Source organism: Podarcis cretensis (genome assembly GCF_951804945.1).
Source record: "Podarcis cretensis genome assembly, chromosome: 1".
In the NCBI taxonomy this organism is placed as follows: Eukaryota; Metazoa; Chordata; class Lepidosauria; order Squamata; family Lacertidae; genus Podarcis; species Podarcis cretensis.
The window spans coordinates 108,949,708-108,976,304 of NC_137170.1; the positions used below are offsets into that span (position 1 = coordinate 108,949,708).

At 40.6% G+C, this 26,597-nt stretch overlaps 1 protein-coding gene across 3 annotated transcripts in view; it reads left to right on the forward strand.

Moving 5' to 3' along the window:
• Positions 1-26,597, forward strand: part of TANC1 (tetratricopeptide repeat, ankyrin repeat and coiled-coil containing 1) — a 137,025-nt gene that overhangs the window by 46,750 nt on the left and 63,678 nt on the right. For all 3 annotated transcript variants that reach the window (XM_079975738.1, XM_079975737.1, XM_079975739.1), the window contains 2 exons: positions 5,946-6,027; positions 25,882-26,082. In XM_079975738.1, the coding sequence (XP_079831864.1) occupies positions 5,967-6,027; positions 25,882-26,082 (262 nt within the window). In that variant the 5' untranslated portion in view covers positions 5,946-5,966. Of the gene's footprint in view, positions 1-5,945; positions 6,028-25,881; positions 26,083-26,597 lie in introns of those variants that run through there.

Here is a 26,597-nt window from a genome sequence, read left to right on the forward strand (position 1 = left end):
TTTGGTACAGTGGAACCTTGGTTGTCGAACGTAATCCTTTCCGGAAGACCGTTTGACTTCCGAAACGTTCAACAATCGAGGTTCCACTGTACTAAGAATTTGGAGTACAGTGGTACCTCGGGTTACATACGCTTCAGGTTACATATGCTTCAGGTTACACACTCCGCTAACCTAGAAATAGTGCTTCAGGTTAAGAATTTTGCTTCAGGATAAGAACAGAAATCGTGCTCTGGCGGCGCGGCGGCAGCAGGAGGCCCCATTAGCTAAAGTGGTGCTTCAGGTTAAGAACAGTTTCAGGTTAAGTACGGACTTCCAGAACGAATTAAGTACTTAACCCGAGGTACCACTGTATATGGGACGCAGGTGGCGCTGTGGGTAAAAGCCTCAGCGCCTAGGGCTTACCGATCAAAAGGTCGGCGGTTCGAATCCCTGCGGCGGGGTGCGCTCCCGTCGTTCGGTCCCAGCGCCTGCCAACCTAGCAGTTCGAAAGCACCCTCGGGTGCAAGTAGATAAATAGGGACCGCTTACTAGCGGGAAGGTAAATGGCGTTTCCGTGTGCGGCTCTGGCTCTGGCTCTGGCCAGAGCAGCGATGTCACGCTGGCCACGTGACCCGGAAGTGTCTCCGGACAGCGCTGGCCCCTGGCCTCTTAAGTGAGATGGGCGCACAACCCCAGAGTCTGTCAAGACTGGCCCGTACGGGCAGGGGTACCTTTACCTTTACCTTACCACTGTATATAAGCTATTTGAAATGAGGGCAGCTTTGCCCTAGTTGGAACACTTCTAAGGTTTGGCATTTCTGAAGGAGACAGTTCTCTTCCTAACAGCAAGGACTGTTGCAAGGCAGTCTTCACCAACCTGTTCCCCTCCAAATGGTGTTGAACTACAACTCTCATCAGCCCCAGCCAGCACACTGGGTTGGCAGGAGTATAATTTTTCACAGCAGGAAAACGAACGATAGAAGTGAAACCTGGAGAGGAAAAGAGGGGCTTGGGTTGAGAGACCATTTTAAATGTTCAGAGCACCCATAAGTACACCCCTGCTTTCTAATTTAACTTTTAGCTTCTGCCTAGCATAATTTTACACTCCTTTAAAAAACACGAAAATATATATTATGATATGCATTTTGAAACGGTGGTGTTGCTATCCTATTGTTTATATTAAACTCTCTCTATATATATTTGTTCTCCCTCCAAGTTTTCTTTATTTGGGCATCTTCTTTTTTCAGTGCTTCGTTCTGAGCTGTCATCTGCTATTTCAAAGTCACCTTCCAAGTGTGCACACTGCATAGAATACCAATTAATTATTCACCACATGTCCTGATCTCACAGCAGATCAGTTAATATTTCCATGCTAAACTATAAATCACTGCCCCATTCAGTTCCAAAATATCCTTACTGTAGAGATGCTATTTATTGCCAAAGATTTTTCTACCAATAGAGCACATCCATCATGCCCATAATTTTGGACCTGTGGTAAATTAATAGTAAAAGGAAAGATGGGAAATAATATCCTGTGTGTGCATTTTAAAGGGCTGCTGATACGGTACATGATATATCATTACAGATCCAGTTGGTTTGCTCCTCCTGCTTCAATTTTTCCAGACATTAGGACATGCCCTCTTGGCATCCCATTTCTTTTCAGATATGATTATTGGAAGTTTCATAAATATTGGAAGTTTCATTATTGGATGTTCATAAAGTCTCTTAATTGCTTTATGCTTTGCAGTTGCTCCTCTCCTTTCTATCAGTAGCATTGGAAGACTAAAAGCTAACCTGTAGGCCATCTTTAATCTTCCCTTTTTCTTCCAGCCTGTTTCATAACCCAAGAACAACCATAAGTCTTTAATTTTGTTTTTCTGTATACCATGTAATTCATTGGCAGGACCCTGTGGTTTTGACTGTATCAATTGCATACTAATAGTCTCTATCTATCTCTATCTATCTATCTATCTATCTATCTATCATCTCTACCATCTATCTATCTATCTATCATCTATCTATCTATCTATCTATCTACCGTATTTTTCACCCTATAAGGTGCACCGGCCCATAGGACGCACCTAGTTTTCAGGGGGGAAATCAAGGAAAAAATATGATTCCCCCCCACCCCACAGCTCTGGGAGCAGCGGACAGGCTGCACGCAGCCTGTGCGCTACTCCAAGACCACCTTCCTGCTTTTGCGGGAGGTGGCGGAATTCCCCTTGGGCACCGCACTGCTTTCCCCCACCACCAGCCTCAAAGCCGGGTAGGAGAGTAGCGGGAAGGCGTCGCACGCCTTCCCGCTGCCCCCTGATCCTCTGGGGCTGGCGATGGGGGCAAGCGCTGCTTTCCCCCACCGCCAGCCTCAAAGAGCAGACTCTTCTGGCTTCAGCGAAAGCAACGCGAAGCCTCTGGAGCGCAGGCTTCCTAGGCTTCGCGTTGCTATCGCTGAAACCAAGGAGCCTGCATTCACCCCATAGGACGCACACACATTTCCCCTTCATTTTTGGAGGGGAAAAAGTGCGTCCTATGGGGCGAAAAATACGGTAATATATATATTGTTCCAGATTGTTACAGATTTTGGCTGAAACAAATTAGAACTGAACACCAGCAAGTCAACAGGAAAATGTTTTACAAGGCAATTGGCTGCAATTTGTGTAGGTTTCTGCATTATTTGCAGTTCTAAGGTCATCAGTCCAGCTATTTTTCCACAAAGCACAAAACTTCCCCTTGTTTACTTTTGGATGATTAAGGGCTTGCGGTCGCTCCCTTTCACTTCTGGTTTTCATGATGCAATGCTAAATCCATCTGGGAAGATTTACCCGGGATTTTTGCACAAGTCGCTGTTTTGGATGGTGCCACCCACACTGATCCTTCTAATCTCCAGTCTGCCATTTGAACTAGCAGGGAGTAACACTGGGACTGGTACAGTTCACCTGATACCTGAAAAATCCTCTGGAAGCATGTGAAAAATTTGTAATGGAGGCGGGAGTCTCTATCAGCTCAAACCTGCAAATGCTGTTTGAGAGATGAAGGAAATTGTTAGGAGCAAAATCTACTTTTCTGAGGGAGGACAGTGTACTGCCTTGGGTTCATATTGCACAGTGCAAAAGTAAAACTTAGGGCGCTTTTGCCTTTGCACATGATAATCCTTTCCAAATCTGCTCAGAAGTAAATCCTGTTGAATTCAGTAGGCTTACTGACTCCCAAGTAAATGAGGTTAGGATTGCAGGCTAAATGTTCTTTTGTACCTGGTAGACATCCTTAAAAAAACAAAAACACAGAATATGCATTTTGGCTGTTGTAGGTGTTGTATTCAGATTACAGATGTGGGAAAATGCAAAGACTGCCTTAAAAGTGCTGTCTTGTGAAAAGGGCCTTGGGTTTCCCCCTAAAATTAGAACCATGCAGTCTCAAATGTTGTTCAGGAGCATGGAAAAGAGAACAATGGGGATTAAGATTGCAGTGTTTGCAAGAGGAAGTAGCAACAATGAAGGCTTCTAGTAGTTTTGGCTGGAATGTAAGAGACGTAAATCACAGCTGTCTCATGAACTTACAGTACTTGCACAGCTGTGGGACTTTGAAAACATCAAAGAAGCCTGCTGCTACTTTGGGCAGAGAACATATGCACTGCACTACATGGAACAATTTGGTCTTCTCTTGTAATTTAGAATTATAATATATATAATATGAGTTTTGCAAACATATAATTGTAAGACAAAAAGTACATTAATTAAGAATACTAAGGTTGGCAAACACCCATAAGAGGGTACATGCATATGCATTTTTAAAAGTTATCACTGAGCTGCACAAGTAATGTTAGGATATTGTTTCCCTGTATTAACATCAGAAGTGTGACTTAGCCAAAGTATAGGTGACTCCTGAGGCATAATGGAATGTATGTCCTTTTTCTACTCCTTTTGTTCACTAGCTTTTCTGGGCAACACATGGGTGGAATTCTTCTGTGGTAAATAACTAATGCCAGCCTAGTTGAGATTCAAGGTCAAGGTCTCTTCTTCTTACTAGACATTATTTCCAAACCCCCCCCCCCCCAATATTTTCCCTATGAAGAAGAAGAAGAGTTTGGATTTGATGTCCTGCTTTATCACTACTCTAAGGAGTCTCAAAGCAGCTAACAATCTCCTTTCCCTTCCTCCCCCACAACAAACACTGTGAGGTGAGTGAGGCTGAGAGACTTCAGAGAAGTGGGACTAGCCCAAGGTCACCCAGCAGCTGCATGTGGAGGAGCGGGGAAGTGAACCCAGTTCACGAGTCTGTTGCTCTTAACCACTACACCACACTGGCAGCACAGCTTTGTGGCAAAACAGTCTCGCCTCCCCGCATGTTGGTTTTACCCACTTTTAATATCTTGGCTTCAGAGAAAATTGATTATTTGAGTAACGATGGCATGGTTGCAAATTTTGTGCCCACCAGATGTTGTGGCCTCCATCTTCCATTCGCCTCAGCCAGCACACTCTCTGTTCAGGGATGATGGAAACATCTAGAGAGCACCAGGTTGGCTACCATTGAATTATCCATCCTTCTTGTCCATGCAGTGAGGGGAACAGGAGGAGCCCCTGAGCTCAAAGTTCATTGCTAAGTTTCATCCATATGTCGACAATCCCAGAAGTTCCAAATACTGCCTGAAGAAGCCAAATTTAGGGGAGCACAAGAAACTTCCTGAAGCAATGTGGCAACGTGGTGCCCTGCAGCCATTGTGGACTACAAATCCCATTATTCTTTACCATTGCCATGTTGACTGGGGCTGATGGGAGTTGTGATCCACAAGTTCTGCATAACACCACATTGTCTACCTCTGCACTATGGTATCCCCAAGGTGCAAGTTTTGCCATCCTGCGCATTCATTTTTTGGTTTTTTGCAGCAATACTACGGATTTTGTGAATACTCATGAATGTAAGGCACTCATTTTATTAAACATGCTTAAGAGTGAAAGTTTTAATAAATGCTTGGACATTTTCATTAAATCCCATGTCTTTCTACATTCTGAGAGGAGATAAGCACTCTTTATTTTGATGTCTTGAATAGCAACCATAGTGTTGCTATTCGCTCCACCCCAGGTGTAAAGACTTAGAGATATGAAGAATTTATACAGGACATGTAGCTAGGACAGGACCTTGTTAAAAGTCTGTAGGTTAGAGAAGTGTGAACACTCATAGCCCTGGCATAGTTGCTGCCCAAAGAAAAGTGAAATGTTGTAAATGAGGACAGGCTAAAGTGGATTGAAGGGGGAAGAAGTGAGCAAGGCAAGAAATTTGCAAAAGCTACATGGAAAAAATGGGCAGAACTTGGCTCAGTTGAGCTATGTAAAATACCACAGGCTTGGAAATGGCAGCTCTTAAGATTTCAAACAGGGAAGAAAGCATGTACTCACTTTAAAGCTCCAAAAGAATCTGGAATCATTCCCCCCCCTAAAGTATATATTTTTTAAAGTATCCTTACCTAATACAGGCTGCATTTTAGTCCTGTTTTTCACCTGGAGTTCTAAAACATACAAGCATTTTCTTTCAATCTTCCAGTGTCTCAAATCAGATTTCTTTCAATTTATGGTAGCTACTGTGGTGGTATAGCTTATCTCCCCCTCCTCTTGAACTCTGGTCAAAAACCAGACATGTTTGTGCCAGAGTGCCTAATGGTAACTTATCCAGGTTTAGCCTCGTAACCTTAATTATATGTGGAATGTAGAGAATGTTGTGTGCTGTTTTTCTTTATAACAGGACAGTAAACCCCTAGTCACTTGGTATTAAAACATTCCTTGCAGCTTCACTGTTTGGTTTTACTAATGCAACATGGTTGTGTAAAGTAAAAGTGATCCCATAACATGTTTTGAATTAATATTTTGTTATACAAGTTCATTTTGAAGGTGACATGCAAAAATTGCACACACTGGCATTGTGTCTGGGTGTATATGCACAGTCATTTAGAACTTTCTGTTTCCCTTCTTTAGGAAAAAAAGAACAGTGTTAAAATGTTAAAAGCCGTTTTGAAGAAAAGCAGAGATGGTGGAAAGGCAAACAAGAAGGAATCTGGTAGGTATATTTAAATGTTGGTGAGCTACCAATTTTAATTACTGTGTGATTCCAAAAATACCTGCAGGGTTGGATTGAGAAATGTTGGGCAGATCCACACCATACATTAAAGACATCCAATGCACGTTCAAAGCATGTACCTGCCCCAAAGACTCAACTCATGGAAACTGTAGTTTCCCTGCACATAGCTACAGTTCCCAGCACCCATAACAAGCCAGAGTTCCCAGGATTCTTTGTGGGAAGCTATGTGTTTAAAATGTGTGTTGCGTGTGCTTTAAACATACGGTGTGGATCTGCCTACTGTCTGCTCCATTATAGCACTACTTACCTTCTGCTCCTCCCATTTCCTCAGTTTATGTCTTGGTTTCTACTTTAATGGATGATCCATTTGATGGTGGGAGATTGTTTCTGATCTCCACTTCATAAGTGTTACTGTGCCAGTAATGAACTCTGTCTAAGTGACTTACAGAAAGTAGAAGGGAGTGGTAGGAGAACAAATGCTCTGTTATATCTCAGACTATACGTACCTTGCATATGATATAGCACTATGGTGGCAGGATTCAGCTTCATAAGAATCGCCACTTCTATAATAAATGTAAAAATTGTCTTGATTTTACAGCTGTGAAAGTAGGCTTGAATGTACATGTCCAGTAGGCTAGTTCAGACACCCCCATGACCAACGAGAATAAACTGCACCCAGCAGTTATTTATTTTTTGGGAAATAGATTTGATATCAATTTCAACAAACCCAAACGTAATACAAAAACTCTGTAGTGGTACACAGTCATACAATGGCACCAAGTTTCAAAGGAAAGAAATTACATTGCAGTTATTGTGTCATTCAGTGCTGCAGGATCAAGTCTTTGCATTATGTGCTCCCCCTCTTCTCCCTTCCTCTGCAGTGACTATGAGGAGGAGACTGGGCACATTTGCTTTCCATTTTTGATTAACTACAGCTGTGTGTTTCATCCATGTCTGACATACTCTGGTAATCTTAACCATTGTTTGTTTGAAACAAGCCAACCTCATGACCCATTATTTGAGAGGGGAAGGAGGTGTGTAAACCTGAGGTTTACTCCAGCTTTTTCCCATCACAAAGAACCATACTTCATCATAGCGCCCAAAGCCAGCTCCATGTTCACCAACATTGCAGGCAAAGAAGTATTTGCATTTATGGGAATTGGTTTCAGTGCTGTTTGTGGCTCCTTGCAGAAGCAGAAAAATTATGCACAATAGATTCATGTTTCCTTAATGTACACACATTATAGCCAGTACACAGAATTCAGGTTTGCTTAATAACAGCATTTGAGTTACTTTGCCACAGAATTTTGGCACCAGTGCAGATTGCAAAGCAACCTGATTATGTCTAAAATGTCAAATAACAATTAAGATAGGAAGTCCCATGATTATGAGTCATAGGGAGAGCTCTTCTGCAGGTTACAGAAAGCAGCACATGTGAAATGTTCAGCATAGACGAAATATTTGTGCAAGACCTTTCCAGGCAGAATATCTCTTAACATCAGATTTCAAGCTTTGGGAGTGTTAATGCTTTAAATTTTTGACAACTTTCCTAAGTTTCAAGGGATGCCAATAAATAAATGTGAGCAAATGTGTTGTAGCGGTTAGTGCATGGGTAGGCAAACTAAGGCCCGGGGGGCGGATCCGACCCAATTGCCTTCTAAATCCGGCCCGCGGATGGTCTGGGAATTAGCGTGTTTTTATATGAGTAGAATGTGTGCTTTTATTTAAAATGCATTTCTGGATTATTTGTGGGGCATAGGAATTTGTTCATTTTTATTTTCAAAATATAGTCCGGCCCCCCACAAGGTCTGAGGGACAGTGGACCGGCCCCCTGCTGAAAAAGTTTGCTGACCCCTCGGTTAGTGTGTCAGTTTAGGGCAGGAGAGAATCCCACTCACTCATGAAACTCACAGGGAGTGAGAGCATGGGTCAATTTCTATATCTAACCTACCTCACAGAACTATTGTGAAGGTAAATGTGGTGCATGGTTAGGAGTTGCTGAGCTGCTTGGAGGAAAAATGGGATAAAAATGTAATACATAATTCTCCTATGGTTCTAAAAGCCAAATCGTGTTTTACAGACAGATGCTTATAGAATGATACCATTCAAATTCAAATAGACTAAGAAAGTTAGATGTAATATGAAAATACATTAATTTAATACTTAGATGCACAGGATGTCTTAGTTAAAGTTACTGTCCTTATCACTTAGCACAGGGATAGTGGACATGCTGTCTTTAAGACTCCAGGACTGCCAGCTCCCATTAGCCCCACCCAGCATGACCAGTCGTGAGGGCACCACTGGAGCACTTCCATGTTGACTACCCCTGACCTATTAAATGAAAGTATTAACCAAGAATTTATTAATTACCCCAGAAACAAGGCAAAAAATAACTGGACCACATATATCAAGGTCTAGCATTCAGCTGCGTTTTAAAGAAGTCAGTTCACAGAATTTATTGTCCAATGCTTGCCATGATCTTTCCCCTTTAAACCACAGTAGCTGCTCATAATTTGCTTGGCAGCCACTCACAGCTGTCTCTGGGATCCTCAAATGATTTAAAACAAAAAAATGAAAATGAACTGAATGGTGATGTCAATTTCTAATCTCATCGTGGCCTCCTGACCCTTATATGGGTGTAGGTCAAATATTACTTCCGCCCACTGTGGCTAAAAGTGTTGTCAGAGCAGGTGTGTAACCTACGCCTTGCATTTCTCTCTGAGAGGGAGTAGCTCATCTAACCGACAAGTCTGAAGTTCATTTCGGAACATAAATCATTTTGTCTCTAATTTCCATCTTAGTTTTTAGCAAAGCGAGTTACAGTTGCTAAGGCTAGCTATTCTGAGAACCCTGAAATATCTTCCATAAGTAAGAGATTCCCTCTTTCTTAAACACAGTAATCTCATACTTGAATAAAATTGCCTAAAATCATGATACTGGTCTCATTAATAAAGTGGTTTACATAAGATCTGGTTTTTCAAACACAATGTTACCTCGGGTTAAGAACTTAATTCGTTCTGGAGGTCCGTTCTTAACCCGAAACCTAAGGTACCACTTTAGCTAATGGGGCCTCCTGCTGCCGCCACGCGATTTCTGTTCTCATCCTGAAGCAAAGTTCTTAACCCGAGGTACTATTTCTGGGTTAGTGGAGTCTGTAACCTGAAGTACCACTGTAATTTAAATTATCAATTCTTAATTGTTACTTGGCTAATATTTTTGGGATTTGCTAAATAATTACCAGACCACCAGACTTAACAGAATTTTATCATTTATCAGGGAGTTCCAAAAACTATTTTTAGAATGTCTTTTTAATTGGTAATCATGTCGTGCTTATTGCCATGTTATAAGCATGACGATTGTGGTGCTTCATTGATTTCAGGTGTAGTATGCACTCATGTCTATGGACCCAACTATTGTTGGAGTAGATACCCTAAAATAAATGGCAAACTCCACTTTTCCCTGCATTTACCAAAGGGGCAGCTGAAGACTGGTATCTCACTACCAGTTCCATTGCCTCTAGCTATCTGCAAAAAAATAAGGGTTTGGGGAGAGAAAATGAATGCTGTTTTTCTTGGAGATCATCACTTGTTCTTAGCAAGTCCCTGAGCAAAACAGGAACCCAGTCCATCCAAACCTCCTAAACAAAACTCCTCCTTGCTGTAGCTGTTTTTTTTCAATAATGAGTACCAATGAGGAAGTAAAAGCATAGGTATTAGTGACAATTGCATCCTTAGAATAGAAAAGAGAGTGGATGAATTGCTGCCGAAATAGAATTTAATTAATAAATTTTAGTGGGAAATGAGTACAGTCATGGGTAGGCAAACTAAAGCCCGGGGGCCGGATCCGGGCCAGTCGCCTTCTAAATCCAGCCCGGGAATCAGCGTGCTTTTATTTAAAATGCATCTCTGGGTTATTTGTGGGGTATAGGAATTCGTTCATTTCCCCCCCTCCAAAATATAGTCCGGCCCCCCACAAGGTCTGAGGGACAGTGGACCGGCCCCCTGCTGAAAAAGTTTGCTGACCCCTGAGTACAGTGGTTGTGGTTGGGAGAGGGTTTTAGATCAAATGGTGCAATGGCGTCTGTTGAACTGTTGGTAGTATAGCTGACTAAGAACAGATGTGTGCCTTTAACATATACACCTCAAGCGAGCTTTTGCCCTTCTGATCCATGGGATATGTTATGTACAGTGGTACCTTGGTAGTCAAACAGCTTGGCTCCTAAACAAATCGGCTCCCGAACGCAACAAACCCAGAAGTGAGTGTTCCGGTTTGCAAACCTATTTTGGAAGCCAAACGTCCGACGCCGCTTTTGTGGCTTCTGATTGAGTGCAGGAAGCTCCTGCAGCCAACCAGAAACCGTGCCTTGGTTTTCAAACGGTTTCAGGAGTCAAACAGACTCATGGAACGGATTAAGATAACCAAGGTACCACTGTATTTTGTTTTCTCATTTTATATTTTTATGTTGTAAGCTATCTTTGGAAGAAAGACAGTATATAAATTTAAATGATATACTAATAGTAATCATCATCATTATCATCATCTCTAAAGAAAAAAATATAATCCATGCAAGGGCTGCTGTGGAGCTAGGCTGGAGAGGGACAGCTTATCACTGAGGAGGTAGAAAGGGAAATTTACCTTTGCCAGACAGAGTTAGGGTGGGGGAACAGGGAAGTCTATGAAAGTGTCAGCAATCATCTCTTGCATTAGCTGTTATTTTTCTACAGGCTCTTCCCTCATATATCTGTTGCCAGGCAGGCATCTGGGGGAGAGCATCACAACAAGCTAGGGTTAAACCAGTTTGCAACTGCCAAACAACCAGTCAATGCAAACCAAGATTCACACATCAGCTTCAGACCATAGTTTCAGATCTTGGTTTGTTGGCCCCAAACAACCATAACCATAACTAAGACAGATTTGATGTACAGTGGTATCTCGGGTTACAAACACTTCGGGTCACAAGCACTTCAGGTTACAGACTCCGCTAACCCGGAAGTAGTACCTCGGGTTAAGAACTTTACTTCAGGATGAGAACAGAAATTGTGCGGCAGCAGCGGGAAGCCCCATTAGCTAAATTGGTACCTTAACAGTTTCAGGTTAAGAACAGACCTCCGGAACAAATTAAGTTCTTAACCAGAGGTACCACTGTATAGGTAAGCCATGGTTTAGTGTTGTGTTCAAACCCAGGCATTGTATATTAGTCTGAGACTTCTAATTTGAAACATAGATGTGACCTTTGCATATCTTTGAAGCTGTCTGATTAAATACAGGTATTTGGACATGGTTGCCAACTAAGGCAATAGTTGTGTTTCCATGATATGCTTCCAATGCTTTTTGATAAGCCTTGGTTTTCAAAATCACAAAATAGATTTTGACATCTTAAGGCTTAATAGGCTAATCCAGTTGGTGATTTTGTTTTGCTTTGTAGACCTTCTCAGATAAACTTTGAATTTTAAGTGAAAAGAACTTTCTGGCATGAAAAGTTCAGATCTGTTAGTTTTAAATGTTGAACTTGGGCTGGAATCTTTTCAAGTTACAGTTTGACTTTTGGTCATTCTTCTAAATACATTCCTCAACAGAAGATGCTTTGTTTCATACTGAATATATGGGTCTGTTTCTGATTTATTCCGTGCTGCTGTGCCCATTTTTTTGTGGTTCTTGGTTATTATAAAAGAATTCAGTACAGTGGCATTTCTGCTGAGCAGTAGGTATTTTGTGTGGAATTACAGTTTCTAGGGAATATTTTTAACTCCAATGAGATCTTTAAGTATCAACACTAGTGTTTTATATTTAATTGAACCATAGGCATTATTTACTTCAGAACGGCCTAATAATTACAGGTAGGTAGCCGTGTTGGTCTGCTGTAGTCGAAACAAAATAAAAAAAACGCTTCCAGTAGCACCTTAGAGACCAACTAAGTTTTGTTATTGGTATGAGCTTTCGCCTGGTATCTGAAGAAGTGTGCATGCACACGAAAGCTCATACCAATAACAAACTTAATTGGTCTCTAAGGTGCTACTGGAAGGAATTTTTTTATTTTGTAATAATAATTGATACTGGAAGGCGTAATAATTGATACTATTGCAAAATTATGGCATTGGATCCAGAGACGTTTTGCATCAGTGAGAAGACTTCTGCTTGCGCAAGACAGGACAAGCCAAAATTCTCCCAATTTCTCCATTCCTCTGCTACCCACTGTGCTCCATCACATTTGACTCAAAAGTGCCTTTTCAGGGGATATAGGAAGCCCTGTTGCACTTTCACTTAGAACATAGATTTCCGAACTGTGTGTCGTGACACGTTAGTGTATCAGCTGCAGTGTGTAAGTGTTGTTTTTCTAACTAGAGGCCAATGCCATTTGTCTTTGAACCAGCATATAGCTACTGTAATTACAAAAAAATCATCATATTGTTGTAGTGAACTATTTACGTTCATTCTTAAGACACCATTCCTTGATCATTCTTTTCTAGCGACCCCATTTTTCTTCTAAGTTTGTCATGATTTTGTTTTAACAATTGCATGTTTTCAGTTTCTGACATCTTTAGTCTTAGATATGCACAGATCCGATTTTTGTTGCTTACGTTCCACTGAAAATTCACCGCTTAAGATTTCTAATTATAATCTTTTCCCTAAATGATAGGGCTGTTGTTCTGTTGTTATCCTTTAGTTTTCCACTGCTTTCTCTATGTTTGATCACTTTATTCCTTTATTTGATCATCCTTTTGTTTGTTTTTTAAGTGCTGTCCTTCCTTGGTTTAATTCTTAATGCTTTCTTTGAAGTTCCTGTTAGTGGATTTTTATCTTCTTTCTCTTTATCAGTTGGTGTCACCATTAGATTATGTTCTTGGTCATCATCTTTGTGCATTTCACCCTTTCTCCACTTTCGCTAAAATTATTGTTTCATTTGGTTTTCAGTATCACATTATGTAGATAACATCAGGACTTAGCAAGCAGATGTATCCCTTACTTTTACCTATGGTTCTTTCAAATATTTCTAACTTTACTGCTGCAGTTCTTTTAATGACATTAAATGTTTCCTTACTTTGACATAATAAGGCTGAGTTTCTACTTTTACTTCCCAGATATCTACACTATTCTTTTGTTTTGTTTTTAAAACAATACCATATTATAATAGCTTGGGTGCTACCTTTGATTTTTGTGACTTTTTAATCAACTCCTATAATCTTCCATGGGGTCGCGAAGAGTCGGAAACGACTAAACAACAACATCAAATAATCTTCCATCTACTTCTTTATGTTGGGTCCAAAAAAACCCTTTCATTTATGTTCTTCCATTAACTCATACATATTTTGCTTGCTGGTATTCTGGTTTCCCATCCCTGCCCCTAGTTTTTTCCTTGAATTTGTCTGTGCATTTGATTCAACCTTACAACTTCCTCTGTTTTTGCTTTAGGGAGTGACTGGGCAACAGATCATATGTTTTGTGTGTGGAAGCTGGCAGGTTCAATTCCTGACATTTCCACTTAAGATGATCTGGTAGCAGATGATGGGAATCATCTCTGAGTTACTGTATTTTTCGCTCTATAGGGCACACCAGCCCATAGGGCGTACCTAGGTTTTTTTTGGGGGGGGAGTAAAGAAAAAACAATATTTCCCCCCCTAGGCACGGGGCTGGGGCGGGGGAAGCCCAAGCTTCCCCCGACCCCAGCCCCCAGAACAGGCTGCTATCCACAAGCCTTGGGAGCCTGGCGGGAACTCCCGCCGCGCTCAGAAGGCTTGCGGATAGTTGCCCGAAGCCTGGAGAGCCCAGCTCTGCGCTCTCTGGGCTTCGGGATGCAGGCTGCTATCCGCAAGCCTTGGGAGCCCAGCGGGAGTTCCCGCCGGGCTCCCAAGGCTTGCGGATATCTTCCCGAAGCCTGGGGTGCGCTGTGAAGTGCTCCCCGGGCTTCGGGAAGCAGGCTGCTATCCGCAAGCCTTCGGAGCGCGGCAGGCACTCCCCGTCGCGCTCCGAAGGCTTGCGGATAGCTTCCTGAAGCCTGGAGAGTGAGAGGGGTCGGTGCGCACCGACCCCTCTCACTCTCCAGGCTTCAGCAAAAGCCTTCATTTGCTCCATGGGACGCACACACATTTCCCCTTCATTTTTTGGGGGGGGGTGTGTGTGTCCTATAGAGCAAAAAATTAGTTGCTGGCGAGCTGTTGTCAGTCAGAGAAAAAATATATACTGGTGTGACTTAGTATGCAATAATAACTAGGTAGGCAGAGCCCACGTTTAAAATCCCTGCCAGTACCCCTCCTCCCAAATTATTCCTGAGGATAGGAATCACTTAATATATGTGCCTGTTCAATGACTTTGATCTGTTCACTGACTTTTATCTACTGATAATGTCCATTCAGCATTAAGGGAAAGAGAATAAATAAATGATTGTAATATAAGTTATAATGCAAAAGAAATAAAATGGCTGTTTCGGCAGCAGATAAAGGAATATACAAGAGGAACATCATGGACGTAAGGATGGGAAGTGAAAATGTAAGACATTATTATATTGAAAGTAAATTGAATAATGTCAATTTTTGTGTAAAAAATATATAATAAAATATATATCATTAAAAATTCTGTCCATTCAGCATTGTGACGAGTTGTTACACTAGTGTGGCAACACCTGTGCACTGGAATACCCTGACTATTGGCATTAGCAGGCATTCTCACTGTGTAGTTTTAGATGTCTGCTGAAAAGTCTTCTGTTTCAACAAGCTTACTGAGATGCATGATTTCATTACTTACATGTGTTTTAAATTTTTATAGATTTTCATCTTTGTTTTTTATGGTGATGGGACAGAACTTCCCTCCTCTCCTTTCCTGTGCACATCCTACCTGGACTTTGCCATATAGCTTTTTTTTTTTTTAAATGCACACTGACAGTTAGTGTGCACATCATGAACATTGAGGTGCGTTAAATCATTTGGCCACTGTTTCTGCATTCTTGTACAGTGGTACCTTGGTTTAAGAACAGCTTAGTTTATGAACAACTTGGATTAAGAATGCTGCAAACCCGGAAGTGGGTGTTTTGGTTTGTGAAGTTTGCCTTGGAAGCAGAACATGTTGAGTGTGTTCCATTTGTAAAGTCCCCCACTGCTATGGGAAAGCACACCTTGGTTTAAGAACACTTTGTTTTAAGAACAGACTTCCGGAATGGATTAAGTTCATAAACCAAGGTACCACTGTACATATGTCAGATATAGATAGATAGATAGAAGATAAATATTCTTAAATATCATCATGGTTTTTTTAAAAAAAGAATCTCACAGGAAGGATGTATTTCCTAACGTCTTGCTGGGAGTACTGAACTGAATGTTTTGTCTTTCTTTCATTATATGGTTTGTGTTTAATGGATCTCGTAAAAAGGAAGGACATAGTTTTTCCTTCTGTTATTCAGTGGTATAAATAAATGTTGCTTAGTCCTGCCTTTAGCTATGCATGCATGGACATATATTGCTTTACAATATATGGCTTTCTCTTAATTATAGCATTTGGAGATGTGTTGTACTACAGGTCAAGATAGATGATGTGCATCCTTACACATGTCTAATAACTGATGCCTTAATAATTGTGTGTGTTTCTTGGACTTTTTTTTAGACACTGCCCTTCATCTGTAGGTCTCAGGGTGGTTCTCAGCATCAAAGTACAAGACAGAAATACATAATAAAACAAGGACAAAAGCAAACAAAAGAATAACACCCCTCCCAAAAGAAAAAAAAAACACATTCAAAAGGGTATAGGATGTTAATTATCCAAAGGCCTGGTTGAAGAGGAGCATTTCTGCCTGGTTCCTAAAGGGGTATCATGAAGGCACCAGCTTAAACTCCCCATGGAGAGCATTCCACAAATGGGGAAGGCCCATTCTCGTGTTGCCACCCTTCAGATTTCTCATGACAGAAGCACACACAGCAGTGCTTCAGATGATAATCACAGTGTTTGGATAGGTTCATATGGAAAGTGGTATTGTGGTCCTTAATGGTTTAAGGCATCAAAGATCAAAATCAGCACTTTGAATTGGGCCCAGAAACTAATTTGTAGCCAGTGCTTTACAGGTGACACTGTATTGTGCTCATACACACTGCTAAAATTATGGGTGTTTTGCTTTCGTTGCTGCTAGAATTTAAGCCATGATTTGGTTTGGCACTTCATTCACCTTTTAAACCATAGTTAAGTTTAACTGTTATTTAAAGTGACATGCAGATGAAGGCAAAGTAGCTAATAACGTTAACTTCTCTAGCACAATAGTTTTGTATCTTCCCTTCCCCTCCACTTCATAGCTATGTGGGGCAGAGGTAGATAACTGAAGTAAAATTTAAATCCACAAGCTTCACAACTACATTGGTCTGCTTTAACTTCATGGCTGCTGTGTCCCAGTTTCATATTGCTCTTAGGCTCCTTCCATCTTATTTTATCTTGAGCACATAATGCTCTTGTATAGATTCTTATCATGAATACTATATAGTTTGGACATTGTGTGCATTACTGTAAATTGGATTCCCACTTTGAAGGTTAGAAGAACTGGAATCGTAGAATCATGTAGACTTTGCATTTCGAGTTGCATGTTCCCGAACATTTTTTTAATGTCCTTAACTTGAGAGCAGCATTCAGGTCTTGTATACAGTGGTGAATTTTAAGCTGTCGTCTTCATCATGTTTGATTTTCATATACTACAGAGGCTCTAAAAGTTTCTCATGTTGCTTATCCCTTTTTCAATTGATGGATTAGATACGGGATTCGAGTTCTGTTTTCAAGCTTGTATGTCTTACAGAATGATTATTTGTAGTATCATTATACTGTCTCTCTTTAAAAGATGTTAATCTGATTAAGCCCTTTAGCTGCATCTGATTTGCCATTGGGAATTCAGTTACATTTTCAAGACATGCCCCTTCTTTAGAGCCATCACTGGTTCACTGGTTATGCTGGATGCCAGAGATAAAATGGTGAAAGTATAGAAAATCAGAAGTTAACAGAAAGCAAGATTGCATGGAGTTTATTTGATATTGCTGGAATATCAAGGTGCTCCAGGATTGAGAGGTGGTGTTTTATCAGATTTGTAGGTCAGTGGTTTTTAAAGAATATTGTAGCATAAAGGAGTTATATGAAAATTTATATTTGCGAATATTCAAATGGATTTACAGTATGTTAGGCACTTCATAATTACTTTGTTACAGATAAATAATTGACTGAATAAGTGTGTACATAAAATACAACAAATATGTATTTCAGTGTACGGTCAGTTGTGGGAGAGCTGTATTTATTCAGAGGATCAATAATAGCTAAATCAGGCTTCTAGTTCTCTTAAATACTCCATTATTTTCTGTTTCTAGTCATCTCTATTACTAATGGTTGTTTATGATAAACTTCTTAATTTATTAATACATTTCTTAATACATGTAAGTATTAACAGATCACTATCACTTAAAATAAATTCAAATAGCATATTAAATCAGAATTTGACATTCACTCTTGGTCTCAGCACTTCAGGTTGTTGACTTATGTTATGAAACTCTGAAGCATAGTTTAGACAATTGTCACTAAACAATAGTCTAGATGAGCCCCAGGTTTGTGTGTTCTCCTTTCTATCCCTTCATGCGTGCAAAGGAAAGAGTCACAGTTTCGCTTTTGACTAAGCCACAGTTTCCTGTTACGTATGAATTCTGGTAACTGTGGCTTATTTTAACTCCTAGATAGTTTGTTTTATCAAACTAAAATAGGGATGTGGAACCTGAGGCCCTTCATATGTGACCAAGGCAGCAGTCCAACAACATCTGGAGGGCCACAGGTTTGCCATCCCTCAGCTAAATTTAAAACACACCATGGATGCCTAAGTTTTATATAATGGAGCATTGTGGCATAATTAAAAGTAGAAGTGGAGGATTTGCTCTCCTTTTGCATGTGAACTGACAGGAGATAAAAGTGATACAAGTGGACAGTCTGTGCCAAGGCTCACTCTGGCTTAGTTGCAATAATTATATTGGGCTTAATTTTTTTGCGTCTTGGTTGGTATATCTTGGTTACTCATTTTGCATTAACTGAATTCATAATACTTCAGAGTATGTGTAGATAATTCAGACATCAACTCTTGCTGTTTATTTTGTAGCTACCAAAGCCTTTGACTCCTTGAGCAGGTTGTTATTATGCATGCTTCTTATAAAGCCATCTCGTGTGTTAATACATTTAACACCACTTATCTTTTAGGTTAATGGGACTCTGTGCCAGATAGTAAGTGACTGATCTGAAATACTTTCAGGCATAAACAAAAATTAAGTAGAAGATCAGGAGAATCTTTATTTGCACCAATCACTAGCCATAGCAATAAAATAAAATGTACCGCAGATAGAGCTAAAGGCTTAGCTATACAAAATACATTCTAGAGGTTTACATCAATAATCAAATAATAGATCTTTTTCTAATTGCCTCTGCTATTTATTTATTTATTTGCAGTTTTTACTGTCACCTGATTATCCTGATCTGCTAGAAGAAAAGACACAGTAGCAATGGTTGAGCGACCTGGTATGGATAGTAGAGGGGTAATAACTTCACTCCTCAAATCTTTCTAAAGAGTACAAGCTAACAGCACATGAGCTACTGATTCAATACTGCCATCTCCACGTGGGCATAAGTGTTTTTCCAGCGGAATTTTTTGAAATCAGCCCTCAAGTACTGCTGAAGGCAGTATGTTTAATCTAGCATAAATGAAAGCAAGTCTGTATTTTGGAACTGTTCAATTTTGCAACTAGGGTGCCAGCGTGTCAGAATGACTAGGTGGAAAATAGTCATACCATTAAGTAGAGGATATAGCTGTTAAACTGTTAAAATGACATTGGGAGATTTGTAAACGCTTGTATATAGGTAAATGTGTATATAGATAATAGCTTTATGAAACAAATTTACTTGTATATTGGTAATGAACAGTTCAATGGGTATGATGTAGTCTTGTTCCTCCAGAGCAGGGTTGGGCAGACTTGCAAGATTTCCCCAGACTGTTACAGTGGAACCTTGTGTTACGGACGGGATCCGTTCCCGAGACCCGCCTGTAACACGGAACTGACACAAGCTGAAGCGCCGTGTCAGCGTGCACACATGGCATGATTTAGCGCTTCTCCGCATGCACGAGTGGCAAAACCCGGAAGTAACCCATCCCATTCCGGTACGTCCGGGTTGCTGCAGGATGCAACACAAAAACAGGTAACCTGGAGCAGACGCAACATGAGGTATGACTGTATATAAAATTTTTACTTGGACCCCCAAGACGTCCTCCTCGTTGCAGTAAGACAGACAGTAGCACAAAACAAGGACTATGATACGTCCAGGTTTTCCAGAACACGTCTTGGAATCGCTAGGAAAAATGGTGTCTGTGCGGATTTTTGCTGAATCGGCAAAATGTCTGGGAAAACCTGGCAAGGTATGGCAAGTTGGGCTATTTTTATTTTTAAAATCTTTAAAAATCAAAGAAAAATACTAAAAGCTCAACAACTTTGACTGGAAAAAAAGCTAAAGAACCTTGTCCAGATTTTCACTTTCGGGAATCTGTCAACCCTAACAAGACTCAGAATCAAAAGATGGACACACAAAGCAAAAATGTCTTAATTTCATTTGACAATATCCTTCATTGGAGAAACTGCTGAAAATAAAGGCATTAAAACAAGAAAATAAAGGGGAAAACTTCTGTTGGCAGTGGTATGGTTCATGCAGTGGATGAGACAGGAACCAAACAGAACTTCAACAGCAGCTTCACATGGGACACTCTGGAGAGATTTGCTGGGAGGACAAAAACCAAACCAAACCCAGTATTCTGAATATTAATAGAATTGCCTGTTTAGGGGAAAAGAGGGGAAAACTATTATTAGCTTTTGTCATGTCAATAATTCAAACACTGCCTCTATCTTCTGAACAATAAACATGAAAACATAACATTGTTAAAATAATATTCTTTTGAGCTATAGCTTCCAAACTACAACTGGGTGTTAACTGCTGGTTGCCGTGTCCTTTTTTCCAGTTTGAAAGGAAGCAATCCTCTAAATATCGTGTGGGGTAGAATTAAAATTTAAGTATAGCCACAGAGAAGAAGTTGCAAAACCTGCAGAAAATGCTGCTTTGTTTGTTTAAACCAGTCATCCAGGGTAGTTGTTATGACTACTGCTGACACTTCATTATTGGTTCAGAAGGGTCATATAACACTGAACGACAGGAAAATACTCCTCAGTTTGCAGCTTTTTAATGTGTAACTAAATGATTAAATGTGCTGAAATCAGGGGTGGCTAACTACCATTTTGGGAGCCTGATATAGCCCCCCCCCATTTTTTTCCTGGCCTTCCAAGACACCTCTGGTTTTTGTAGCAGCAGCAAAACGAAAACAAAAATACAGTGGTACCTCGGGTTAAGAACTTAATTAGTTCTGGAGGTCCGTTCTTAACCTGAAACTGTTCTTAACCTAGGGTACCACTTTAGCTAATGGGGCCTGCCGCTGCGCCACCACCATGCGATTTCTGTTCTCATCCTGAAGCAAAGTTCTTAACCCAAGGTACTGTTTCTGGGTTAGCGGAGTCTGTAACCTGAAGCGTCTGTAACCTGAAGCATCTGTAACCCGAGGTACCACTGTATACACTATGCTGCGATGGGTGAAGGTCAGCACTGTCGTTAGGGATGCAAATTGCTCACTCCCCAACCATCAGATTAATCATTTTATGAATGGAGAATGGGGTGCTAGTCCTGTGGTGGTAGCCCTTCCAAGAGTATTATTGTATTTTGGAGGGATGTGTTTAGTAAGATAGTTGAGACAGAATAAGCAGATGGAGCAACCTGCAAATTTGAAAAACTATATTGTTGCTAAATGATTTGTATTACACCTAGTATTTCAGCATCTGTTGTCACTAATGCATCAGAAAGAGCATTATAACCCTCCCTCCTCACCTGATCTGCATGGACCATGAGTCAAGGCTGATGGCTTTTCTGCCTGCACCCGTATGAGTGTCTTGGGTGGCCCCAACCCACTGCTGGTAGGGTTGGCCAAGGGCAAATGCAGCCCTTGAGCAAAAGGAAAGAAAAGAAAAAAGCGACTAGCCACCCGTGCTGCTAAACCATTAAAAAACTGATCTTGGAGAGAGACTAACTTTAATCAGCAATTTTAGCTAAAATACCTGCATATTTTAAGACCAGTCATATGTATTTCCTGCCAAAGGGGGGGGGACCCAACTTGCATTAAGGTATTTTTTTTCCCTTTCGAGCAAGTAAGCAGTGTACAGTGGTGCCCCGCAAGACGAACGCCTCGCAAGACGGAAAACCCGCTAGAAGAAAGGGTTTTCCGTTTTGGAGGTGCTTCGCAAAACGAATTTCCCTATGGGCTTGCTTCGCAAGACGAAAATGTCTTGCGAGTTCCTGCGGGTTTTTTTCCCTCCCCCCCCCTTTTTCTAAGCCGCTAAGCTGCTTATCTGCTTATCCGCTAAGCCGCTAATAGCGCTAATCCGCTAAGCCGTCAATGGGCTTGCTTCGCAAGACGAAAAAACCGCTAGACGAAGAGACTCGTGGAACGGATTAATTTCGTCTTGCGAGGCACCACTGTATGACTGTACCAATATGGCTACTTGTAACGTGAAAGTGTTGGTATTGTTGCTAGGGTTATCACAACCCATGGCAGTGATGATTTAGTTAGAAAGTTACACTGTACAAACACTGGTGCTTTTAATGCTTGGAATACACGCAACACCCCTTTGTGTCATACTTGCTGGCCTCCATTCACCTTTGCTCAGCTGCTCTCTTCGTAAGCTTTTTAATGTTCCAGATGTTCTCTAGCGCTAAAGGGTTGAGGGTTGAACCCGGGTCCAGCTTTGTGCAGCCCTTCCCCACCATTGCAGTAGCAGTGTCATGGCTGAAACTGGGTGTGTGTTTGGAGTGGAGGTCAAAGCAAATATAAAAATATTCTGCATGTTTCTCGTTGCCTACAAGGAACAGGTTTTGTTTTTTAAAATTAATTAATTAACTTATATCTAGTTTTACCCATAAAATAGCGAGTGGTCTCAGAATATTGTGATCTTCTAGTACTGCTGGTGCTAAGCAACCCGATCAGTCTCTTGAACTGAACTAAACGGGATGCTTTGTTAGCATCCGACTGTCTCGGGAGACAATGGAGGTGTGCACCTCTGGGGTTAAAGTCAAACTGTTGGAAGGTTGCAGCAATTGCGGTGGCTGTAGAGACAGATACAGGAGAGACATGTTTTGCTGCAGCTGGGGCGTCTAGTTCTACTGCTGCAGACCCACCAGGGCATTTCCCTCTCTCTGTGCTCCTCCCAGCAGTCCTTCCTCCTATGGTCGGTGCTATGGATACACGTCCTGACTGACTTGTCTCCAGGCACTGCGGTTGTCTGCAAGGGATTCCCACAGGAATACTAATGGAATAATACTAAAGAGTGAGATACAAGGGACTTAATTCAATTGAGTGTCTCCACAAACAGAAGAGGAGGAGAGGCGATTTTTGCTGGATCTGGCTTTCCACATTCCCCCTCCCAACCTTCTCCAGGTTGTTGGAGGAGTGTGGCATGCTAACCTGCAAGGAGAAAGGGGAAATCAGTTTAAAAAAATTCTTCCCTCCTCACCATTAGTAGACACAGCCACTGGATTAGGAGCCTTTCTGCACTCAGGCACAGCCAGATTCAAGACATGTTGAATGAATTAAATATACATACAAACACCCTCTTCCCCTCAAATACTTCGGCTAAATCTGCCTGTTTGTTTCCTGAGAATTGCAAATCTAGCTTGCTTTTTTCTCAGCACTTTATTTAAAAGTGTCACTGACAGAAATGACATTTGGACAGAAAATAGCCTGTTCACTTGGACCCCTAATAGAGAGGGGGATTGCAACAAGGAACGTGATTTTAGATACTGAGAAAGGCATATTTTAGATGCCTTTGTCTGGTTTTGAGGCTCTTCTAACATCTCAAATACAGATGCATGTGAATATTTGTTGCAGGAAATCCCCTGGCAGACAAGCAGAGACAAAACTGGGTGCGGACAAAGACATTCATATCAAACAAAGGAAGTAAATAAATTAGATTAGAGAATATATTGTTGATGTATTTCTCAGGCTGCAATCCTGGACCTGTAACTTTTTTGTGAGATATTTTTTGCAGTTGTTTTAATTGCAGTTGCAGTTGTAGTGGAAGGACTGGACATAAACCTCCAGAAACATCAAAAACTCAGGGAGTTTGCATCCAAGGAAGTATGTATAGGATTGCTCTGTATAGGATGGCTGCTTTCATTTGTGTGAGCCAGTATTTTTCAAATTTAGGGTTTTTTTCTAATGAGTATAGTCATCACATATAAACCCCACATATAAACTTAATATTCGCATAGCGCTTTTCAATGCATTACGTGTTAAGTTCAACAATCCTACATGGAGCACAGGTGTCCTGAAGTTATGGAGGATTTTTTCAGGTTGGGAAATGGAGGATTGTTTAAGGCTGTCTATTGAGCTTGTACTTGAAATGAAAGTTTAGTCTGCAGTAGGTTTAATGGCTTATTGCTTCTTTTGGAATAATACATCTCACCAAGCTATACTGTTTATATTTTGAAGATAAAATGCTTGCTTACAGCTGTCAGGGTTATTGGCCCTATTTCAACGATCACATCATTGCTTAATAAGCTGAGATACATACAAGCTTATTTTCCATGTGCTCCATTCTTGTGTTGCTCCTGTTTTCATTTGTTGTTCCGCAGTCAGCCAGGAACTACTTTCCCATTTTATTCATGCAAGGAACCTATAATTATGAGATTGTTTATGATCCTGGCATGTTCTGAACCTGGTAGCCATAGTTTCCTGGTTTGAACAAAACGGGAAACTATGGTTAGTTAAAGTTTTCCAGATTTTGTTTCTGTGTGCAGGGAAGAGAAGAGGCTGCATCCATGGACAAAAGTCTCATTCACATCACAGCTTATTAAGATATTATATAAAAGTGGACAATGTATGGCTGATCTTTATTGAAAAAGCATGAAAAAGCAGTTGTCTTGATTTGCTGTGATAAACAGGAATGTCCTAATCTGAAGTTTGAAATGGATGAAATTTCCTTCAGAGGGGAAGGATTTTAATACTAACTTCTGAAGTATTTTAAGTTTTTAATACTTAAATTCAAACTTGGAAAAGTCAATTTTCTTCTATCTTTGGTACTTTGTGTATTCAAAGTCTTTATACAAAATTGATATCAGATACTTGAAAAATAGTCAAAAGCACATTGGTTTTTACCCAAATACCTTTTTATGAATCCGGCAGCTTTGTTTGGATAATTGGTCTAAGCCATTTAAAAAACACTTAGTGTTACACCTCTCATATACACCTCTTTTATCTTACTCCCTTTTTTTCTTCAACAAAACTAGTTGTTTGTTTGGTAAACTTTGTTTAAACTTGTTAATATTGTTGCTACCAAAAAAAAAAAAAAAGAAGGGAAGGCTTTTGGGGGAGATTTCATAGGCTGCTTCTGTTTCCCTAACCATTGTTAAACAACGGAACAATATTTTTGTGTGTGAACTGGCTCAAATGAGGTGATAGTCTTCAAAAGCACCCTTTTTTGACATACTGCAACAGCAGAATCTTATTACATGTTCATTTGTCAGTGCATGTTGCTTTTAGATCAAAGGAAGTGGTAGAAATAAACTGATTAAGTAAAGGTGAGCAGTGTTATGTGATTCGGGCTATGTTCTTCAAACGCAAGCATATATTTCAAAACTGTTTTTGTAGTGTTGATGCATATTTTGTATGTAGATTTACAGTTCCCCACATCCCCCTCTTCAAGCAGGATCATGTTCAGCATATATATGAGGAAAATTTAGAGTTCTTCATAGTAGTTCTTTCTAGAGAAAGACCTGGGAAATGTTGCAGAGGGCCTGACTCTGGTAGCATTTATGTGTGAACTATTTGAGGATAACATGCAATCCTCCTAAGAGAATTGTTTGTTTATACTTCTGCTCCCTCCTTGTCTGACTTCCCTGTTACAGACTGTACAGGATGTAAAGCATATAAACTGTTTGTTAAACAAAGTTGTTTGTGTGCATGTAGCTGGTGATAATGGGAACATAGAGGCATTTAGCTGCCAGAAGTAGGCAGCAATAGGTACAGGTACAGGGTTCCACCATCATGAGTTCTTATGAGAGATCACAGATTTGGCCACTTTGGGAGACATGATACGAGATGCTATATTTGGATAAAACTTCTTATGCCTAAAGTTGGGCTTTCTATTTGGGAACAAGATTATTTTAAAGCAGCAAATATTGGTATTTATTTAAAGGTCCAGCAAATACCTACAACTTTTATTTTATAGCAAGTTACACTTGTTTCTCCCTACTCTGTCTTTAAATATTTCCCCTTCTCTCCATCAGAGGCTACTAAAGTGGAACAAGATAGGAGTCCAGCAGAAAAGGGTTGTTCATTATTTATTTATTTTATTCTTGGGCCATAGGCCCCTATTTCCAGTAGGGAACTTAGACTGACAACTCGCTTGCTTCCCTTTTCAAAGCCATTTAAAAAAAATATTTAAAAATGGCCACATATCAAATCACCAGGCAAGGACTGGAGGTGATGTAGCACATAGAATAGCCCAAAAGCAGCTCTTTTCACAGTAGCGTTATAACTGAAAATAACATTTGTGCTTTTTTTATCCATTATTCCTCTTTTTGTTTGTGCTTCCTTTCTGTAACAAATGTCTGTAATGCCACTTAAACCAGCCTTTGCTCCATTGCTGTCACAGCAAAGCTTGATACAATGGAGTTTGTTCTCGTATTTTCATACAGCTTTCTGTTCATTTGCTGTGTAACTTTAATCCCCTTCCCTCTTTTTTATTATTTATTTTAAAGGTGATTCATGCTCAGAAAGTGCACTACAGATAATTGCCACATCTGGCCACCATTCAGATTTCCCCAGTGGTATCCAGCCTGCACCGGAAGATGTCTACAGAATGAACTTGGCCAAAGGAGTTTCAATGTCTTTGCCATCATCACCTTTGCTGCCTCGCCACGCCTACTTGATGCAATCAAGAGCAAGCAAAAAATCTCCAGGTAAGTTAAAAAAAATATTTCTCAATTTGTAGAGTAAAAGACTACTTGGTTAATGACTAGTTCTTTGTCAAATGATAAATTTCCTTCTAGACTCCATTTTCTACAACTGTTTTCCTGATATCCTGCTCACAGCATCACTGATCGAATGGCTTATGTGGGTTACCTCTAAGTAATAGGAGACAGCATCATGCTAAGCCAAACTACGGTTGGCCACATTTCCAACCTTTGGGGGAACAGCATACAGGTGTTGAATGGGGTTAGAGACCAAAGTGGGTGGAGCAATAGATGTGATTCTTACGTTGTATAGAAGGCCACACAAACAAAAAGACAGAGGTTTCTGTACATGAACATGCCTTTCCATGTTTCATCCTGGCAAGCAAGAGGCATTTTCATAGCTCAAGGGCGCATTCCAGCCAAGCAAAAGCACTTGAGGAGCCTGGGGAGGTTCCTGAGGGCCAGATGGAGAGACCTGGAGGACTGAATTTGGCCCTTGGAGAAGAAATTGCATGGCTCCT